Raw genomic sequence first — 21,590 nt, 5'->3', positions numbered from 1 at the left:
TGAACTTACGAGGGCCTAAGTCAGGGGGGGGGGGGGGGTGCAGTACGCGGTATAGCAGTTAGCAGCCCCATCAGTCAAACAAATCAGTAACACCTTGCATTGTACGTACTTGAGCATTGTCCTGCAAAATAGTGGTTAGGTCCTGCAGAAAGTGTCATCACTTCTGTTTCTACGCTGTTCATTTTTTAAACACAACCTACGACCAGCTTAGAAGTGATGACACTTTCTGCTGGACTTGACCATCATTTTGCAGGACAATCTTCAAGTACGTACAATGCAAGGTGTTACTGATTTGTTTGACTGATGGAGCTGCTAAGTACTATACCACCTACTACACTCCTCTGACCTAGGGCCTTGTAAGTTCAACTCGATTTCTAAACTGAAGGAAACACTTCACGTCATTCGCATCAGAATTCGTCGGGCAATAGACCGCGCCGCTCAAACTGTCAACACAACAGGCAGTGCTAAGAGTATCCTACGACTTCCACATCGCTGGCAACGGATTATCCACAATGCTGGTGACTACTTTGAAGGTCAGTAAAACTTTGAAACACGTCTGTTTTTTACGACCTGTAAGTAAATAGTTGCCACTATTAAAGTTCCAACCCTCGTATTTCAGAGTCTTGGTCTGAGAATGGCCTTAAAGGTCCATAATTAACAAAACAAAGTTGTTGCGATCAATACTGCTTTTTAGTATAATATCAAGTGGTAGACCTTAAGCTTAAATGTCAATTAGTGCTAAATAAATTGTATTAATCAAATATCCTTGTGGATAAGATACCATACTCTGAATTTATTGAGGTTTTAGTGCCTACCCAAAATAATTTAATCTAATTCAATTCCTCATGAGCGTATATAAATTGCTAAATTTGGGGATTTCGTCTTGAAGCAGCCTTTGGTAGTGTTAAAATTAAATATCTGTGAATTATCGTTAACAACAGCACACAGCGACACCACAATGAGCTTTAGTAACCACTTAAGGAGCGACATCGGTCCTCTGCAGGTCTCCCTGCATTTCGCAACAATTCTCTAGCGTCGTGACTTCTTTTTAACAGCGTTGTCAGCGAAAAGCCTCATGGAGCTTTCGACGTCATTCAGTAGGTCGTTTATATAGTCTAAGAAAGATGCATCACGAACGAATTTTCCGGATGGGACGGAAATCGGTAGATGTGATTTATATTTGCTGAAAAATAAATGATTACAATTTCGTGAAAGATTGAATCATTTATTCAAGAGAAAAAGCTTCATAAACCCAGCAAGTCAATAACGCGTTGGTCCACCTGTGACCCTTATGAAAGCAGTTATTTAGCTTGCCAATGTCTGATAGAGCTGTTGGATATCTTCCTGATCAATATCGTGCCACACCAAGGTAATGGGCGCCTCAGATCGTGAAAATCCGGAGCCGGTTGGAGTGCCCTCCCCATAATGCTCCAAACGTTCCCCGTTGGGGAGATATCCGGCGACCTTCCCGGTCAAGACAGGGTTTCGCAAGCTCGAAGAAAAGCAGTACTCTCATCGTGTGCGAGTGGGTGTTGTGTTGCTGAAATTTAAGCCCAGATTGTATTGCTCTAAAGGGCAACAACACGGGACGTAACATGTCGACGTGCCGCTGTGCTTGCAAGGGTGCTGCGGATGACTGCCAAAGGCGTAATCCTATGGACACAAATGACACCCCACGCCATTACTCCGGGATGGCGGGCCGTATGGTGGACGACAGTCAGGCTGACATCCCACCGCTGTCCAGGACATCTATAGACATGTCTTTGGCCTGTAATCTCACTGGCTGGAGTAGAATTGTCTTCAGTGATGCGTCCCGCTTCGGGAGCCCCGATGACCATCGAAGCCGTGACTGGAGTTGGCCTCCACCCATCTCGTTATTTTGACGATTTAATGTGCCAGTCGGACGAAATTTAGCACAATATCCCTCAGCAGGGCATCCAACAGCTCTGTCAGTCAATACCAAGCCAAATAACTGCTTGTTTAAGGGCCAGAGCTGGCCCAACGCGTTATTGACTTGCTCAATTTTGTGAAACTCTTCCTCTCGAAGAAATCATCCAATTTTTCAGAAGTAGTAATCATTTGTTTGTCTGTACATATACATCTACCGGTTTTAGTCCCGTTCGGATCATTTCTTCGTGGTGCGTCGCTTCATTTTTGTCTTAGAGCGTACATTGTAAAAAGTAATGGTCCTATAACACTCCCTTGCAGTACGCCCGAAGATATTTTTAAGTCAGAAGATTTCTCTCTGTTGAGAATGACATGCTGTGTTCTGTTTGCTGTGAACTCTTCAGTCCAGTCATACAACTGGGCTGATGTTCTGACCGTCGCATTTTGTTCATTAGGTGGCAGCCCGGAACTATATTGGATGCCTTCCGGTCGACAAGAAACACGGCATCTACTGGTTTCTGTGGCCTGTGGACGAACAGAGGAAGTTTCGTGTCACACGATCACTGTTTTCGAAACCCATGTTGATTTCTAAACAGGAAATTTTCGGTCTCAAGAAACAGTAAAAATATCTTTTCTCGTGAGCCGCTACTGAGAAATCAAAGGTGGCTTTTCGAAGCTTTCGATGAGTCGTCCAACAGATCTGAGAAGCTATCCCAATACTGTTGGAGAGCCTCTGCAACGCTTTTCGAGTTTAGGGGGAATACCAATTGGGCTGAAGCGTGAATGGGAAATTGGACTGAGGAGGGAGGCATTGTTGTGCAAAGCCACTATACCAGCGTAGTGGTTAGCGCATCTGCATAATCAGCAGGTGATCCAGTTTCGAATCCTAGTCTTAGTACAAATTGGCATTCGTCGCTTCAGTTTGCATAAAAACACCACTATCAAGTGGCCATCCCGTTTCTCTTGGTTGGCGAGTGTATAATGAAACGTCACTCTATTTTAGTGGTACGTCGCTGGGATGTAGCTTAGATACTGCACCAGTTGTTACGTACGTCCCTTTCCCATAATACCAACATGCCCCGGAATCCATTGCAGATGAATCAGTTGACACAGCTTCTTTGCTCTATTGAGACTTCTCGGTATATCGTGTGTCAAGGGATTTACAGTTTCTCCTGTGACTGGCCTTGGGAGAGTCTGCAGGGTACTCTTTGAATCAGTGCAGATGAGGACTTTGTGTATGTCGCCTTCTCATGTGGCTTCCTGTTCTGACCACATAGTGTATCAGCGTTCGTTCCTGTGAACAACAAAGTCTGACATTCATTATTCATTAACTGCGCAACACGTCTTCTCATGAATGCGTCACTTCGCCTATCCTGTAGAGGGTTCTCGACGCTGCTGCAGTCAGTAGTATTATTCTTGATGACGATTTACGCTACAGCTGTTGAAAGATCGAGGATTTCATTATAAATCACGTGGCTTGAAAGCCGAGAAGATTTTATGTATTCATTGACCTACTGACCACAGAAAAAGCTGGAAGAGTAATTTTCGTCTGTAGAGTGTCTATACTTTCTGTTGACGATGTTTCCGCAAACCTAAACATATCGCCCTATCATGGTGAACATTAATAAAACCGACAAATTGCAGGGACGGATTCCTGACTGGAATCTGAGGAAAAATGTGCTGTGAACATGTGTCCGGAAATGAATCGTTCCCACAGCAGACTGCGCTCACGAATGAAAGTTCCTCTCACCACATGCCGTGTGTTCCTTCTGTGTTGCAGGCTGTGTGATTGACGCAGCGCACTGTAAGCAACAGAATGGACCGTCGGAAACAAGCCGTGTGCACGGCCAAGCAGATAGAAACTGTCGAGGGGCTGTTTCAAAACAAGTGCCTTCACAGACACAAACCACATCACACATCATTTCAGCCCTTTTTGGGTCTTTATGCGATCATGGGACCTTTCAGACCGACAAACGTGCAAGGAGGCAGCGGACTATGCGTAAACCAGATCTGGTGGATCGGGTTCACAGGATACTCAAACGAAACCTTTAACAAGCTCCAGGCAAGAGGCCCGACAACATGGAGTAGGCCAAAGTACGATTATGTATGTCCTATATGACACTCGCTACTATCCTTATCACCTGCAAGGATTATCAGCAGTGGATTTTCCTCTACGGGAAGGATTTTGTCGATGATTTTTGCACCTGTCCATCACAATTATTGGATTTCTTCATCATTCCTCTTCACTGATGAACGGACATCATCAGTCTGGATAATCGTCACCTATGAGTTACAGACAGTCCTCAGGAAGTGGTATCTTATCAGCATCGGTTCAACATCAGTATGTGGACAGGGATTCTTGGAGACCACATGCATGGACTGGTTATTTTCCACAAGGTCTTGACAGAGGAACCTATCTGGACTTTCTGCGAATACTCTGCCTAAGTTGCTTGAGAATGTGTCCTTGGCAATGCGATACGTTATGTGATTTCTGTATGATGAAGATCCACCCCACTTCCGCATTACAGTTCGCTAACACCTCAACAACATCTTCCCGAGACTTTATACAGCACACGGAGGCCCCCTTTTACGTCAGGGGACATCTGGAAAGCCTGGTGTACGCTGAACCAGTTCCTGATGTGCAGACCGTTCAACAGCATGTTCACGTCTGTGACGCTATTTGGGGAGAGGCCAGAATGACGTGCGAAAGAGGTCAACAATGCATGACGCGACGTGTGAATGCGTTCATTGCATCTCATCGAGGCCACTTTGAACATATGTTGTGACGTGAATGCGATGCAGCTTTGTACTGTGTTCTGGGCCGATATATTCTCGTTGCACGGATACCGTCCGTTTCCAGTCAGGAATCCGTCCCTGCAGTTTGTTGGTTTTTTTAATGTTCACCCTGTATACAACAAGCTCTAGCTGTATCAAAATAATAACTGTTTCGGAACATAGGCTCCAAACTGTAGTGCAAAAAAATAGAAGACATAAATAATATTGTTTTTGCATGGACACGGATTAAAACGAAGACATACTGTGTCCAGAAGAAGCGCAGTGCTTATTTTCGAAATAACATCTTCTCGCTATGCCCCTCAGCAATGTCACTTTGTGGCGATACCACACCAAGTAACAGCAGATTAGTGTTGGAATAATTGAAAACGAACTCATCTGAAGCACTACATTCTGTCACTTAGCACACTACCGAAGGTGTTTATGCATAGTCTGCGGCGCTCCCACCGGGATGTCGGGATGTGTAAGTCTGAACAGCATTAAACTGAAGGTTCTGACAAGACCGGTTAATTTCAATGTCCCTAGAGTCTCAATGGAAGAGTCTGACAGTATCGAATGATACTAACGGCTCCCACGAGCATGTCGCTTAACTTAGCGCTGTTCACTGGAGGTGAAGGTGGCATGCGTTCGGAAGCTGTGCTGGGTCTACAGCAGCAGACATCAGTTGACTGCCTGCGGCAGAACAGCCTGAATCGGGGCTGACGCCGTCCTAAATACTCTCATAGTGAAGGTATGACTGCATTCGATAGTCACAGTGGATGCAGCAAAAGATCTGCAGCAGGTGCAACCCCTGTCACGGGTGAGTACGCCATCTGTTCTGTTGCACGCCAGGGTCCTCAGCGGTCCGAGCTGCAAATTTCTTGATTCGCACGACTGTGCAATCGTTGAGTCGCAGGGGCTGTGCATGCCGCATCCCGCCTCACAGATGTGTGTTGCAGGCTGGCATCGGCGCCTGCTGACTTACGCGATGCACCACAATACAAGATGTCCCATTCAAACCTCCCTGATTTCAAGGACCCAGGGGGAAAAACACACTAGATACGACAATGAATAATGTACCACATTGTAGAGCATCTCAAAGAATTTATTTACTTATCATCAATACACCTCTACATGTGAACTATTTGTAGCACGAAGAATATCGAGACTATATTCAATTTCTTGCCAAGTTCTTTGTAACATTTCCTCTGTTGATTGGCGACTCCATGTTGTCTTGTGCACTACGACCAGATAACAGGTATACTTGAAAATAGAGACAGCATTGGTCGTATATTTTTTACTATTGCAAAATCGATTTTCTGTCACTGAGTGACCATCTTCAGTGCTATATTGTATAACTTAAATTGGGATGCACTGTTGTCACTAAGCTTACGGCAATCACATAGACTGAGGTCGCTGTTCGATTTTGCAATAGTAAAAAATATACGACCAATGCTGTCTCTTTTTTCAAGTATATTCCCTCTGTTATTGCTGCAATCGCATTAGTGATACGATGAAGCAACGTCGGAATATCGTCCACTTTGGTCGCATACACACGGTCCTTCACGAATCCCCATATGAAAAAATCGAGAGGCGTAGTGTTGGGTGAAAGTGGTGGCCAGGCAATGGGTCCTCCGTGTCTGATCCAACTATTCGGAAATTTCCTATCCAGCAACACGGTCCAACAATGATGTCGCACCAGACGTTTAGTTTTGGCTATCACGAACATGTTCAATGACAACGTGCGGATTTTGCGAACCCCAAATCCGAACATTATGCCTATTAACCGTTCCTGATAGATGAAAGGTTGCCTCATTTGAGAATAAACATCTTTCCAGGAAGCTGGCATCCATATAAACACGCTGCAGCGTATCCGCAGCAAATTGTTGAAGGCGTGGTTTCTCGTTCGGTGTCAGATGTTGCAGAAATTGTACTTTGTAAGCACGCATACGAAGACGCTGGTGAACTACTCGATACAATGTTGGTATCTCGTTTAAGAGAACCACCTATATTAAAACGAATTGTACGAATAGGCCTCACCGATCTAGCAATAAACGTGAAAAAAATGTGTTGTGTATACAGGAACTGGTTTTTTAAAGTACAGAAATGGAACTACTTCAATTTTCAATTTTCTGAGAAGCGTTTCTTATTGTTATCATAAGGAATAAAAGTACAGTAAAACTTTAATGTTTTATCGCACCCAAACTAATTATAATATTCACACCATGTTTGTCTTATGTGACACCCAACTCACAAAATTTTTGTGCCATTCAGTCAACTTCACCATGTACGCCTTTGATAGCACAATATCCAGTGTGTATTCAAACTCTATCCACACTCTGCGTAAGATCTCCGCATCAACTCTGGTAGTGATAACAAGGATTTGGTTCTTTAAACCACTGATGTTGTTGACAGGTGCCTGGTACACTTTATCCTTGACGTACCCTGACAGAGAGAAGTCCATCAGTGTAACGTCAGGCGATCTAGGCCAGGAAACTGAACTACCTCTGCCATTTTGGCTTGTCGCTATGATATGATACTCCATATCAAAGCTTTCTGTCTGCAGAAGTTCCCGTACCAAAAGGGTACCGACTTCCGCAATGGTGATTGCTTCCTGTACTTTGTTTGGAACTTCCTTTGAACGCGCATGTCCAATTTTGTTCAAACAAACCATTCCACACACTGTGTCTTTTCTCGACCTATTGTTATTATGCTTCACTCACGAAAACAAGAAATACAAACAGACAAGACTTTGTTAGTTTGTCTGTCACGCAAGCCAAACATGGTGTGAATATATCAGTTAGTTTGGTTGCTATAACACAAGTAATTTGTAGTACACCCTAGTTTCCACGTCTTGTTAAATACCTTGACAGGTGTCCCGTTATGGATGTGAGTATGAGCTAGCAGCCATGTAACAGGGCGTAAGAACAGTGTCCAAAAAATTTATAGCTGACGAAGACCAGAGAATAGAGCCACACCGTGTCAACGAAATTCAGTTTCAAAATCGACAGAAATTGCTGCTGCCACAGATTGAAAATGCATCATAGAGTTTCAGATCGAACATTGTGCAGGGAACTGCATGCAGTGGACATCTGGAATAGGGTGCTTTGCAAAAGACCAACTTGACGAGGCACATAAAGCTGCACGTTTTCAATGGGCCAAAAATTACAAAACTGGAATGTAGCTGACTTGAAGTGTGTAAGACAATCCGACAATTCCAAATTTTATCTCTTTTCAAATAATGCAAGGCTTCGAGTGAACCGACGACCAAATGGGGCATTTAATCTGCAGCGTGCAGAGGATGCAGTCGTGGACTCGGATCCTATCAATCAATGGTATTCGAGTTTAGGGGGCATACCATGAGGGCTGAGATGTGAATGAGAAATTGGACTGAGGAGGAAGGACTCCTGGGTTGTCCGTATAGTTGTGCAAAGCCACTGTCCGAGGGTGGCGTAGTGGTTAGCGCTTCTGCCCTTTGAGCAGGAGACCGAGGTTCGAATCCTGGTCGCGGTACAAATTTTCATTCGTTGCTTCAGTCTGCATATATACATCCATCATTCAGTTTACCATGAAAATGAATCAAGACGTTTATTTCAACACTGTCGGTGACCAAGTGTTTCACTTTCTGTGGAACATCATGGTGAGTATGATGTGGGCAGCATCACCTTCCAAAATGAAGTCAGCCTTTTTCGCGGAGCTGCGCACATACTTTCCGTGTTTGACGAACACTCAGGTGCCTTGATGCTCGTCGTGAGGGCCGCTTAATCCCATAAAAATGTCTGAGACTAATTGGAACAGTGGATAAAACTTAGTGATCACCTCTGCAATTTGGGAGCTCCCACAGCATCTCAACTATTCAAGAACAGTCTTAACCGCATTTTTTATTATTATTATACCGCCAACCGGTTTCAACCCGACGTAGGGGTCATCTTCTGGGCGTTTACACTGTGAAATTATAGATATCCGTCAGAAAGACTCCATTATACAGCTAAAATTACGTAAATTTAAAATATGTTTGCCCTTGGTCGACTGCTGGTGGTGACACTCCTGTCTACATAACGGCAGAAAACTGTGCGAGACTAACCCTTCATATGAGCTTAAATAGCGTGATGAGATCATGTGATTAGACGGCAACACCCCCAGCGGCAATCAACGGCATTTAATACAATTTATTATATGTAATTACTAGTCATCTTGGTTGAACATAAATTTAAGTGACAATAAATAACAGAAAACGGAACCATTCCATTTAAAAAGAGTTACAATTATAGTGTTAGTTATAAAATATTAACAAATGTTCCGTAGTTAGCTCGTAAAATTCGTAAAAGTTCCATAATATAAAGTAAAACAATTTGTCACACACAAAAACTGGTGTCGTCTTGAATTATAATATACAAAGATAACACCATACGAACACACCAGCTGCTACCATGAGGACAGCGTCCTCGCTACACAGACTAGAGGGCGCCTGATATACGCTTTGTAATCCATGGCAACGGCGTCCTCACCACAAGGAGTAGAGGGCTCTGTAATCCTTCCATATTAGCCGTTTTAGTAAATTGACTCAAATGTTTTCGATGTAAATGTACGAATAGATATACTATAATACAAGACGACACCAGTTTTTGTCTGTCACAAATTGTTTTACTTTAAATTATGGCACATAATGTAATATACTTTTACGAATTTTACGAGTTGACTACGGAACATTTGTTATTATTTTATATTTAACACTATAATTGTAACTCTTTTTAAATGGAATGGTTCCGTTTTCTGTTATTTACTGTCACTTAAATTAATGTTAAACCAAGGTGACTAGTAATTACATATAATAAACTGTATTTAATACCGTTGATCGCCGCTGGGGGTGTTGCCTTCCAATCAAGTGATCTCAGCACGCTATTTAAGCCCATACGAAGGGTTAGTCTCGCATAGTTTCCTGCCGTTATGTAGACGGGAGTGACACCACCAGCAGTCGACCAATGGGTAACATATTTCAAATTTACGTAATTTTAGCTGTTGTATAATGGAGTCTTTCTGACGGATATCTATAATTTCACAGTGTAAACGCCCAGAAGATGGCCACAACGTCGGGTTGAAACCGATTGGCGGTATAATAATAATAAATGCAATTAAGACTTTATTTGAATAATTGATTAATCATACTAATCGCTGCTCCATCTCCACAACCATGTTTTCCAAAAATCTACAGCATCTAATGGTCAGAGAGTGGCTTCATCTGGCTCTGACATATCTCAATAAACTTGTGTCTCTTCCACATCGAATTATGGTCATTATGAAGGCTAGAGGCTCTGTTTCGCGGCATTAGCGTGATACCTTCTACGGGGAAGTGGAGTGCGAACCAATTTTTTTGTCTGGTGAGCTTATTTCGCCCTTTGGCATTAAATGCTACATGCATCCACTAGCTTTCAACCTTGTACTTCGTTTTATGATTCTTTACTGATTGCGTATTAGTCGAAATATACAACAGAAGTCCTTCATGGGCCTACGTGTGCTACATCTCTCTTGAATTTTAATCAGTTATTTGCTGGTGCATTGTTCTAAATACTATCTCAGTTTGGGTCCTTTTGGTACCCCCTTCCTTTGCTGCGCAGCTTTCCCAGACGCTAGAGGGTACTGATCTGCCCGCAGGCCACCCGCAGTGCTGGATCGACTTCCAGGAGCGCTGGCAGTGGCGGCTCTACATGACGCTGGTGACCACCACGCTGTTCGTGCTGCCCGCGCTCATCATCACCGCCTGCTACACCGTCATCGTGCTCACCATCTGGAGCAAGAGCAAAGTCCTCACGCCGCCCAGCCGCCTCAAGAGTACGTACCTACCTCACGAATCTACAACCTTAACAGCAAATAGCGTATGCTCTACTGAATGTATAGTCAGAGATTGTGGAGAACCTTGTCAACTAGTACTGAGAGCAGTATCCGGACACCTGTTACTGGAAATTAATTTGAGGTGCATCCACCATTCGCGTTTGTGACGTCTTGAAGTTTGCTGGGTCACTTTCAATGACATGTCTGCATGTCTGTGAGGGACTGGTAGCCGATTCTTACTCAAGAGACGGAACCAGAGATGGTAGTAATGTTGGACGCTGGGTTCTGGAACGAGGTCTGGAACGAAGAAGCAGTCCTGAATCATCCGAAAGTCATCATATGAGCTGACGTCGGGATTCTGGGTAGACCAGTCCACTTCAAAATGTTATTGTCCGCAAAACATTGCCTCACAGATGCTGCTTTCTGACAGGATCTATTTTAATGCTGACAGAAACTATAGTCGTCTTCCAACTGTTCCTCTACCACACGCACAGTACACGATGCTGTAAGATATGTTCCTTTCCTTCCACCAGTAGATTTTCTTAAGCCCAACCTTGAAAGACTCCCCCTTATAGTAACACTACGCCCGCTTACTTCAATGTTGCACTGTATACGATGGCAGGCAACGTCTTCCAGGCATCCGTCAAATCCAAACCCTTTCGTTTTACAGGCACAGTGTATTGCGCGGTTCATCACTACAAATTACTCGTTTCTAGTCGTTCACTGGCCAGTCGCGTCGCTCTTTAGACTACCTCGACCTTCGCTTAGCACTGACTACAGAAATGTGTATACTTATATGGATATGGTGTCTGTTCTTTCGGCTCTCGGTGGCTCAGATGGATTGCCGGCACGGTAGCTCAGTGTGTTCGGTCAGAGGGTTAGACGCCCTCTGTAATAAAAAAAAACTGAGTAAATGGACCAACGCTGAACTTCAACTGGTGTCATGGGGCGTCCGCCCCGAACAAACGCAACGAACAAAAAAAAAAAAAAAAAGCCGGCACGGTACCTCAGCGTGTTCGGTCACGGAGTTGGTTGGCTTCTGTAATAAAAAACTGAGTGGAAGGATCAACAAATGAACTTTAACGGATGCCATGTGACGTCCTCAACGACAAAACCGATCAACAACGGAAAAAAGATGGATAGAGCGTCTGCCATGTAAGCAGGAGATCCCGGGTTCCAGTCCCGGTCGGGGCAAACATTTTTACCTGTCCCCGTTGATATAGGCATGCCCGAAAGAACAGACACCATATCCATATAAGTAAATAGATCTGGCAACACCATCCATACCCCCTTCTTCTGTATGGATGTACACATATTCCCCGAACTCTTACGGGACTTGGAAAGAATGTCATCCACGAGTAATGAGTGTGTTGGGGTGGGACACTATGAATGTAGTATGTGGACATACAAAGTGAGAATGTGGGTCTCGCGGGAGGCGTGCGCGAGATAGTCCCTGCAGTCGCGCTCTCCTCCGTGCCCTCAGCGGCTCAGATGGATAGAGCCTCTGCCATGTAAGCAGGAGATCCCGGGTTCGAGTCCCGGTCCGGTTACACATTTTCATCTGTCCCCGTTGATATAGATCAACGTCCGTGATCAGCTGAAGGTATTAATATAATTCTACTTTCGACATAGATGTGTGGCTTATGAGGAGCTGTTAGACCATTATATTCCGTTCTTTTTAACCCCCTAAACACAGTCATTGTGCTAGCTGCACTGCCAATAGCACTTTGGCACTGATGGGTGAGATCTTCCGCTGATTTCCTGTGATTTTTTTGCGACTGCCCTCAGCAATGCTCGACGGTCCCTGTCCATAAGTTTAAGCGTCCTGACGCAGGATGGAGGGGAGACAGGGGGTCTGAGTTCAGTCTGCGATTTCCGAGCGGTGAGAAGCAAATGCAGAGAGACAAATTCCCAGTGAAGGCAGGCTGCTGACTTGTGTTGGCGCCAAACACTGTCACAAGGCACCTACCAGAGGCGAGGATTTTGGGACTCGACAGAATGGTTGCAGCGGGAGACTCATGTAATTTAGGGGTCTGATTAATAATATTAGCGATCGGACTAAGTGGCTAATGGCTAATTCTAAACGGAGGAAAAAACAAAGTAGGCTCCAAGTGAGCAAAACAGCCATGTCGGAGCTTACCGAGGTTGGCGACGAGCGACACGGAGTCGGTGCCCCAGTGATCTGTTTGAAAACTATCTCTGAATACCAAAGCACCATGACGGCGCGCTATGTCTCGCTTCCTATCGTCGTCCTAACAATCCACTGGAACTTAATAAGCTTCGGCCAGCACGTCGAGTCTCCCTGCGACACAAGAGCGCCTCTGACAAACCACATTTACATTTTTCCCCTTCTCCTGCTCGGTAAGTAGGGATGTATCTGAACTTTAAATTAACGAACTCCTTATAAACGTAGGCTTCCACAGCCATTGTCACATTCAATAAAAAATGTCTGGGTTTGTGACCGCATTTTCAATATATATAAAACTACCGACCTTTCGGGTCCTGTTGCAAGTAACCTTCAGTTTTTTTATTATTATTATTAACTGCAACACGGACCGAAAGGCCGGCAGTTTTATATACGGGGTGTTCAAAAAGTCTTTCCGCAGTGCCGTATGATTGTTAGCCGCGCGTGCCTAATGTCGCAGTGAATATAACGAAATGAAACTCAGTGAAATACAAGTTATTAATTTATTGAATATTAATTTTTACTTACAGATTTTCACATTAAATTTTGAAACTGTCCCCCCTATTGTTGAATACTCAATTCAATTCGTCTAATCATGTTCCCAAACACAAGCTCCAACATTTCTTCTGTTTTCAATTCATCGACGGATTTTGGACGGTTTTTATGGACAGTTGCTTTCGCTGCACCCCAGAAGAAAAAATCATGTGGTGTTAGGTCAGGCGATCGTGGAGGCCAAAATCCCTGTGAAATTATGCGATCACCAGAAACATCAGCAAGCAGTGACACTGAAACGCGAGCTGTATGCGCAGTTGCACCATCTTGTTGAAAGTAACCGTTCAGTATTTCACTTACACAAGTTCTCCTATGAATGGGTAAAGAATATCACTGCAGTATCGTTGTGCGTTTATTGTTTCGTTGAAAAATATGGGACCCACAATCCGACGTCTAGAAATTGCAATCCAAACTCCTATTTTCACAGAATGAAGTGGTTCGTCATGAATACACAATGGATTTGCAGTACTCCACATACGAGAATTTTGCGAGTTCAGGTGCCCGGATAAATGAAACCACGCCTCATCAGTGAAAAACGTTTCATTAATAATATCCCTTCCATTTTTTTGAAAGAAATTTTAGAACTATTGACAATAATGCAGTCTCTTGCCATGAGCAGTGTTTTTCAGTTCTTGCACGACTATCACTTTGTATGGGAAAAGTTCTGATTTTTTCCTTACAGCTGTGTGGGCCGTTCCGACACTGACATCGATTTCCTCGACGACTTTTCTTACTGACTTGTTTGGACTCATGGACATTTTATCGGCAATATCCTCAGACAAAACGCTAGGACGACCACTTCTCGTGCATCTGTCACTGAACCCGTACTTCGAAATTTGTTAGTTAAATCTCGCACAGTATCGCGATGTGGGAGTGTTGCCTCCGGGAAAACTGCATTAAATGTTTGACGAACTGAAACTGTGTATTTACTGCCAGCTTTGAACACATGTTCGTCTAAAAACACATGTTCTTCAATGGTTAGCATTTTAACAGTGACAAAAACGAAACAAACGAACTAAGAAACTAAACGTAAACGTTCTCGTCAACACGTAACGACACACACCAACAGTATTACTGATTCTGGCTGAGATAAACGAAACATTGGAATGTTGGGAGAGTCCACTTGAAGGGAAGTAACCCAGGCAAGTGAACAAACATACGGCACGCGCGGCTAACAATCATACGGCACTGCGGAGAGACTTTTTGAACACCCCATATATTGACAATGAAGTCACAAACCCAGAAAAATTTTATAGAAAGTACCAAACTCCTTGTTTGGTAGCAACGGCGCTCATCTGATAGCTAAAAGTCAGTGCCATTCCTATTATAGCCAGCAACAACAGTGCTTTACGTCACTTAGCCTCGCTCTCATTCCTTTCGTGAGTGGGGAGCTGCTGTAGTAGCTATCAACCTGTGCAAACCCACTGACTTTGCTGTTCTCAGGAGCAAGTATGGAGCTTGCTGCCTCCTCTATCCGTGGCTATCTTTTACTACGACGCTTTCCAACAGCGTCTAGGCGATGGATGGAGTTAACAGTTAATTCCCTGAAGTGAAACTTCTCCCCTGGGACAGCTGCCCAGAGCGTATGCAATTTGCAGAGCTCTAATGTTACTTTAGCTACGGCAACCTAAACGCTACCAGTTTTGCATAGAGCATTCTGTCTCTGATTTCCTACCTTGGAGCCCCCTTAATGGCTCCCAACAGCCATAGGCGTAACAGTGTACATGTTATTAAGTCGTCAACATATGACAAAGTACATGAGGTCTTCCCGGTCTGGGTTTAGCTGTCGTTCTTCCTTCGCCTTTCCACTCCAGACACATCACCAACAATTGACTTGGGCAACTTCAGAACTACTGAAATGTCCTTGGTGGATTTTTTACTCAGGTTACATCCAGTGACAAGTCCATATTCGAAGTCACTGATCTCTCCTGAGCAACCCACCCTGCTGATACTGCTTCTCTGCTAACAACACAGTGCTTCTCAGTAACTTTTATACTGCTGGGTCAGCCTCTCGTGACACCTGGTGGTCGATTCGGCATTGCGTAAATGTGTCCGGATACTTTTGATCAGATCGTGTAAGTAGCTTTGAACCGTGATCTATTTTCAAAGAATATTCTTAAGAATTTATTTTATTTATTAGCGATTCATCAAGAACATTAACACATTTAATCACACTGTGTAAGCATGGAAGTAGTTACCAGGGAGTAACTGATGAAATCATAACCAAACTCCTTTTAAAAAATGGGTATTTTATTCACTTTAATAGTGCCTAAAAGCCTTTTTTTAAAAGAAAAAATTTAAACTTATAATCAGAAAGCACCCTCTAAATATCAAAGTTACAATTTATTCAGAGGCAGAAAGAAACAAGTTATGACTGTATGAGCTTTTGGACAGAGAACCTGGCCGCTTCCTTTAGACACGGCTGTAGTTACGACCGCTCACAACAGCCTCTGAAAGACTACACTGGTGCAAATCTGCAACACACCAGATGACTTTAAACGAAGAGTCTTAACAATTTACACAAGCGCACAAACTATGCACCCCCCGTAGGAGGGATGGAAATAGTACAAAACACTAACCATTAAAATATTAACCTTGCCACCGAAGGTGCAACTTGATTTTAGCTTCTAAAAAAAGTCTTACGGTGAAAGGGTGGCAACTTTATATACTAAAATGATCATTTAAATAAAAGCCCATGAAATGCAATCTTATATAAAATTCTACAAGGTTGGCCAAACAATAGTAAAGATGCTCTACAGCACACAGATACCGCCTCTCATGATCATAGGCAATAATATCAAAGTTTCCAAAGATCAAAACATAATTCAGGTATTAGGCCGTTACACTCCAAGCAATAAATTCGTTAACACGCCAAATCCGACAAAGATGACAGAGGCAGCTACTAACGTACGGTAGATTGATAGGGAGATTACCGAACAACCCGAACCGCAGGTTGCTCTAACCCGCCCCTACTCCACAAGGGATAAACGGACCACCCAATGTATAAACAACCACCTTCCCGCGAGTGGGCAAACAGAGAAGAATGATGGGACGACCCCAAAGCAAAACGGCTGGTGAGCTCACCAAGAAAACAAGTAGAATTTAACAAGAGTAAATTAAACAACATATCACCAATCACTTAACTTCTAATAAACTGCGATTTCTCGAGAAGACCTGGCGCAGCACCCCCAAATCGCTCTCCCGAACCGTCCGCTGCCAGCCGCTTCAACGGACGCAGGAAGGCGCGCCGATCTCCCGTCTCACGGCGTCGCAGCTCGCACCGGCCAGACTGATGTGGGTTGACTCCTGTTGCTCTCGTGTTGACCGCGAAGCCACTACCCCTCGCTATACGCCGCGGCCCACTGGACTCACGTGGGAACCTCACATGTGTCGACGCTCAAGACGGACAAGTCATCTTGTGTCCCAGTGCGCGACCGACCAACCGATCGATCCAACCGCTAATGACCATTACCTGAGCAAACTCGAGCAGACTGGCGGCCTAACGCGCAGACTCAGATGCAGGAACTAAGTCCCGACCGGACGACCACTCGCTGAGTTCTCTTACTGGCGGAGTAGAAAGACTTTAATGGTTCATCCTAACGACAGACATACTAGCACTCCGAACGACAGACAGACACTAACTGCCTAACAAATGCGCACGAGAGACAGACTAGCAAGCTGGGGACGAGAGACTGACCCAGACTGGCCGACTGGCGAGCTCATAGCGCCCCTTAAATGCACGTGAACAGGCAACCTTTCCCCTTTCTCGCCAGAGGGAGAACCAAAGCTGCGATTGCCACAGCCGGACGGAGTGGCCGTGCGGTTCTAGCCGCTACAGTGTGGAACCGAGGGACCGCTACGGTCGCAGGTTCGAATCCTGCCTCGGGCATGGATCTGTTTGATGTCCTTAGTTAGGTTTAATTAGTTCTAAGTTCTAGGCGACTGATGACCTCAGAAGTTAAGTCGCATAGTGCTCAGAGCTATTTGAACCATTTTGCGATTGCCACAGCGGCGCCACCGCCAAAAACGGAGGGCGACTGGTTTACACTACGCGCTGCGGCGCCCTCTTCAAAACAGTAATTTTTACCACGGTTCAAGCTTTCTTGTACAATTTTTCTCTACTTCAAGGGCAAGAGTTAGAGTCTAGTTGTGGGGCAAATGAGCAGTACCAGCTGGGATTATTTGTGGGGGATTATTGGATCTGACATTTACTTTACAATCAATGGGAACCACCCCCCAGCTGGGATTATTTGTGGGAGATTATTGGACCTGACATTTTCTTTACAACCAGTGGGAACCACCTGAAGATTTCGAGCTATTTTAATTTCTGGCCTGAGAAAAATCAGCCGGCCGTTGTGACCGAGCGGTTCTAGGCGCTTCAGTCCGGAACCGCGCTGCTGCTACGGTCGCCGGATCGAGTCCCATCTCGGGCATGGATGTGTGTGGTGTACTTAGGTTGGTTAGGTTTAAGTAGTTCTATGTCTAGGGGACTGGTGACCTCAGATGTTAAGTCCCATAGTGCTTAGAGCCATTTGAACCATTTGAGAAAAATCAAAATTTTATGTCTGTGTCTGAATTTCAACTTATAAAAACCAATGCCTTACCCAGATAGCGAGTGTTTTTCCGAAATAAAGATAACGACTATAGGGCTGCAAGAAAGCAATATATGATCATTCTTTCAGTAAATGATGCTTCTACAATAACTTTACAAACCACTGGAATGTGTAAATAACGTAAATGGCAACGGACCTGTCTCCAAAGACGAACTGAACTACTTCATGCTACGGGGACAAACACGTAAAATAATGTTTTCTCCTTTCCTGTTAGAGCTAGATGGGGGAACTAACATAATTTTGCATTATTTGGTGTTTTCTAGATTTGCAACTCATTGTCTTGTGTGGAACAATGCCCATTGTTAAGGTGAGATCTTAAGGTGCCATTGCACTCTCCGGATCACTTCTACCAATCACAGCGCACATTTCGTGTCACGGTTGCAACGGTTAGTAGTATTGTCACTATTTACTAATTATCGTGTTAGTTGATGCCATGTTTAATAAATAATGCCAGTGAGTACTTACTCCCAACAGGCATGGAAGGGTGAAACATAAGAGTTTATCTCTGTAACACGGAAAAAGAAACAAATTCAGATCGTAATCTACCCACCGTTCTCTTCATTTCTCAAGTGTTAGTAAGGGGAATATATAAACACGTTTCACGTGCAAGTGTTCATTGCAAGGCTGAGCAGCGTGTCCCTCTTTTTTTTCAGTAAAACTGGGGCATGAATAAATCTGAAGCTGAATTGTAAGATTGGCAAGAAAGGCTGGTTGATTATTAGAATATTGATTGTGCTTAAGTTGAATCGTGAAGGATCTCAAAACATTAAATAAAAACGGAAACTTTCAACAGCATGTACCATTGTACGAGAAGAATGGAATACGTTTAAAAATAAAATTCTGAAACGTCAGAAGAAGAGACTCGAGACCTAAAGAAGGTAAAACAAACACCGTCGGAAAGGGCCTTGAAGCTCCAACAGTACGAACCGGCCGCCGTGTCATCCTCAGCCCTTTTACGTCACGAGAAGTGGATATAGGGGGGCATGTGGTCATAACACCACTCTCTCGACCGTTGTCAGTTTTTGTGATCGGTGCCGCTACTTCTCAAGTAACTCCTCAATTGGCGTCACAAGGGCCAAGTGCACCCCGCTCGCCAGCAGCACTCAACAGACCCAGATAGTGACCCATCCAAGTGACAGCCGAGCCTGACAACGCTTAACTTCGGTGATCTCACGGGAACTGATGTTATCACTGTGGCAACGCCGTTGGCAAAGGAGCTGAAGAATATGAAAAAATTGATCACATTCGTACGTTAGATAAAATAGATGGATGTGAGAAATGGAAGAATGATCATTCTATAAAAGTAAATAAACAGTATTGAAAGATCAACAATAAACTAAGAAGATTCTAGACGAGACTAGAGAATAATTTGGAAAGACTGAAGAACGGGAAAAGTGAGGTAATTTAGAAGCAATTTGCAGAAAAGTTAAATGCCTACAAGCAGAGAACCAAGAAAAGTCAACTACCAAGGTACGCAAAATAAAAAAGGAAATATGCGTAGAGAACAAGTAAGTATGGAAGGAGAACGTTGAAGAATTATATGAAGGCTAAGATTGGAGCATGAATTGAAATGTCCTGAAATAGGCCCTGGACTCAAAATATTGCCATGTGGAGTGGAGAAGACGGTTAAGGATCTCAGAAGGAGGAAATAATTGTTGTACGCTCTAAAGGCTTTTGAACTATCCAAACTAACCAACCTTGTCAACAAGATATGGTTCAAAATGGTTCAAATGGCTCTGAGCACTATGGGACTTAACTTCTAAGGTCATCAGTCCCCTAGAACTTAGAACTACTTAAACCTAACTAACCTAAGGACATCACAAACATCCGTGCCCGAGGCAGGATTCGAACCTGCGACCGTAGCGGCCACGCGGTTCCAGACTGTAGCGCCTTTAACCGCTTGGCCACACCGGCCGGCAACAAGATATGTGACGAGGGCATCTGGTCTGATGATATTGTTTAACTATTCCACTTGTTTTACAAAATAAATACAATGCCAAAGGCTGCAAAGTTTACATGACTGTTAACTTCTTACGCAACATTACAAATGTCATATGTAGCCCGTGACTGAGAAGATTAGTAAGAAAAATTGAGCAAAACTTTTAGTACCAGTTTTGATACAGCAAAGGAAAAGGAACAAGTGATGCAGTTGGATGTTTGAGGACAGTAGGATAAAAAATGAGCCGGCCGGAGTGGCCGAGCGGTTAAAGGCGCTACAGTCTGGAACCGCACGACCGCTACAGTCGCAGGTTCGAATCCTGCCTCGGGCATGGATGTGTGTGATGTCCTTATGTTAGTTACGTTTAAGTAGTTCTAAGTTCTAGGGGACTTATGACCACAGCAGTTGAGTCCCATAGTGCTCAGAGCCATTTTTGATAAAAAATGTTACAAGTTAACAGACAGAAGTACATGTGTTTTGTGTATCTACCGAAGACCTGAAAAGATGTTGGTGTAGACTGGCAGAATACAAGGCTCATAAAGGTAGTCTAAACAAGACAGGAAGTGGTAGTAATGATTCGTGAGAAGAGAAACATGAGACGAGTATTGGAAGAGTTGTTAGACAAAGACGTTGTCTTTCGCCAGTGCTTTTCAGCAGTTATGCTGAGAAGCTAACAGTCAAAGCATCAGAAGGAGAGAAAGGCATAGTAGGAAAAGGAGGACGGATAAAATCAAGTATGCATATTATGAAGCATTTTTTGCTGAGTGAGAGGAATAAGTTATGATAGAGAGGACTGTAAAAGTGAGAAAAGTGGAATGTGGATCAATGAATCAGAAACCAAAGTGACGAGAACCAGAAAACATGAAGGTGCCACCAAAATATCATTAATATTAAAGGTCTTGGAACAAATGCAATCGTTCAGATGAGACAGAAATTCGTTAAGTGCTTTTTTTTTATATGGTATTGAATGACAGCTAATTATGGATAGTAACAGAGAAATTATTGTGAGAATAGGAGAGAACAGAAAAATAGTAGAAAGGATAAGAAAGAGGAAAATATCTTTGCCGCACATGTACTGAAAAGATAAGGCCTGCAACGAAGTGTAACTGAAGCAAATATTCTAAGTAAGAGATGGATCGAAAGAACAACACTCGAAATATAGGATGAGATTACCAGCAGATTAAGGAAGCGATACAGGAGAAAGCTAAGAGGTGAAAGCCTAGTCGGTGCCTGTCATAAGACAGAGGAAAATAGCTAAAGGTGACATGGCGTAGCGATATGGAGTGGGAAGAATTTGTACCGAGAGAAAGTGGACAACTAAGATTTATGAAGAATATCCTACGAAAGCGTAATAGAACTGTAATGGAAATCATGTAAGACTGTTTTGCGATATGATATTGTACATTTCTTGAATATTTGGGGTCTTAGTCAGGTCGTATTAAAAGACGGTACGGCTGGAATTCAAAGTCGTGTTGCCGCATTCGTAAGGAGCAGTTTCAAATAGCACGTGAGTATTATGGAGTTCCTGCCAGAAATTGTATTACTTTGTTAGGGAAAGTAAAGGCTGTTCTCCCAATATCTTTCTTCCTCTGACCTAACACCGAAGTAAATATACACCATTACATAATGCTATTAATAACTAATTTGAACTTTTCCTTTCGAGGGGAATTTATTTTGATACTTGATTAGTGCTTTCGCAGAAAGATAATTAATGCACGTCAAATTACGTATCAAAAATCTTCATTGAAATAGCAAAATTTGAGGTTTGTTTTCTGGCTCTTTCACGAATTTAATACTAAAGTCTTTTTTATTA

The 21,590-nt window shown here is 43.5% G+C and overlaps 1 protein-coding gene across 1 annotated transcript in view; it reads left to right on the top strand.

Annotated features, from left to right (window-relative positions):
* The window catches only part of LOC126419016 (cardioacceleratory peptide receptor-like), a 329,034-nt gene that overhangs the window by 282,982 nt on the left and 24,462 nt on the right, over positions 1-21,590 (top strand). The window contains exon 5 of the mRNA XM_050086073.1: positions 10,312-10,488. Coding sequence (XP_049942030.1) covers positions 10,312-10,488 — 177 coding nt within the window. The remainder of the gene's footprint in view (positions 1-10,311; positions 10,489-21,590) is intronic.

The sequence above is a fragment of the Schistocerca serialis genome, chromosome 9 (assembly GCF_023864345.2).
Source record: "Schistocerca serialis cubense isolate TAMUIC-IGC-003099 chromosome 9, iqSchSeri2.2, whole genome shotgun sequence".
NCBI classification, from domain to species: Eukaryota; Metazoa; Arthropoda; class Insecta; order Orthoptera; family Acrididae; genus Schistocerca; species Schistocerca serialis.
The sequence above is the reverse complement of the archived record's forward strand: the minus strand, read 5'-3'. Positions and strand labels throughout refer to the sequence as shown.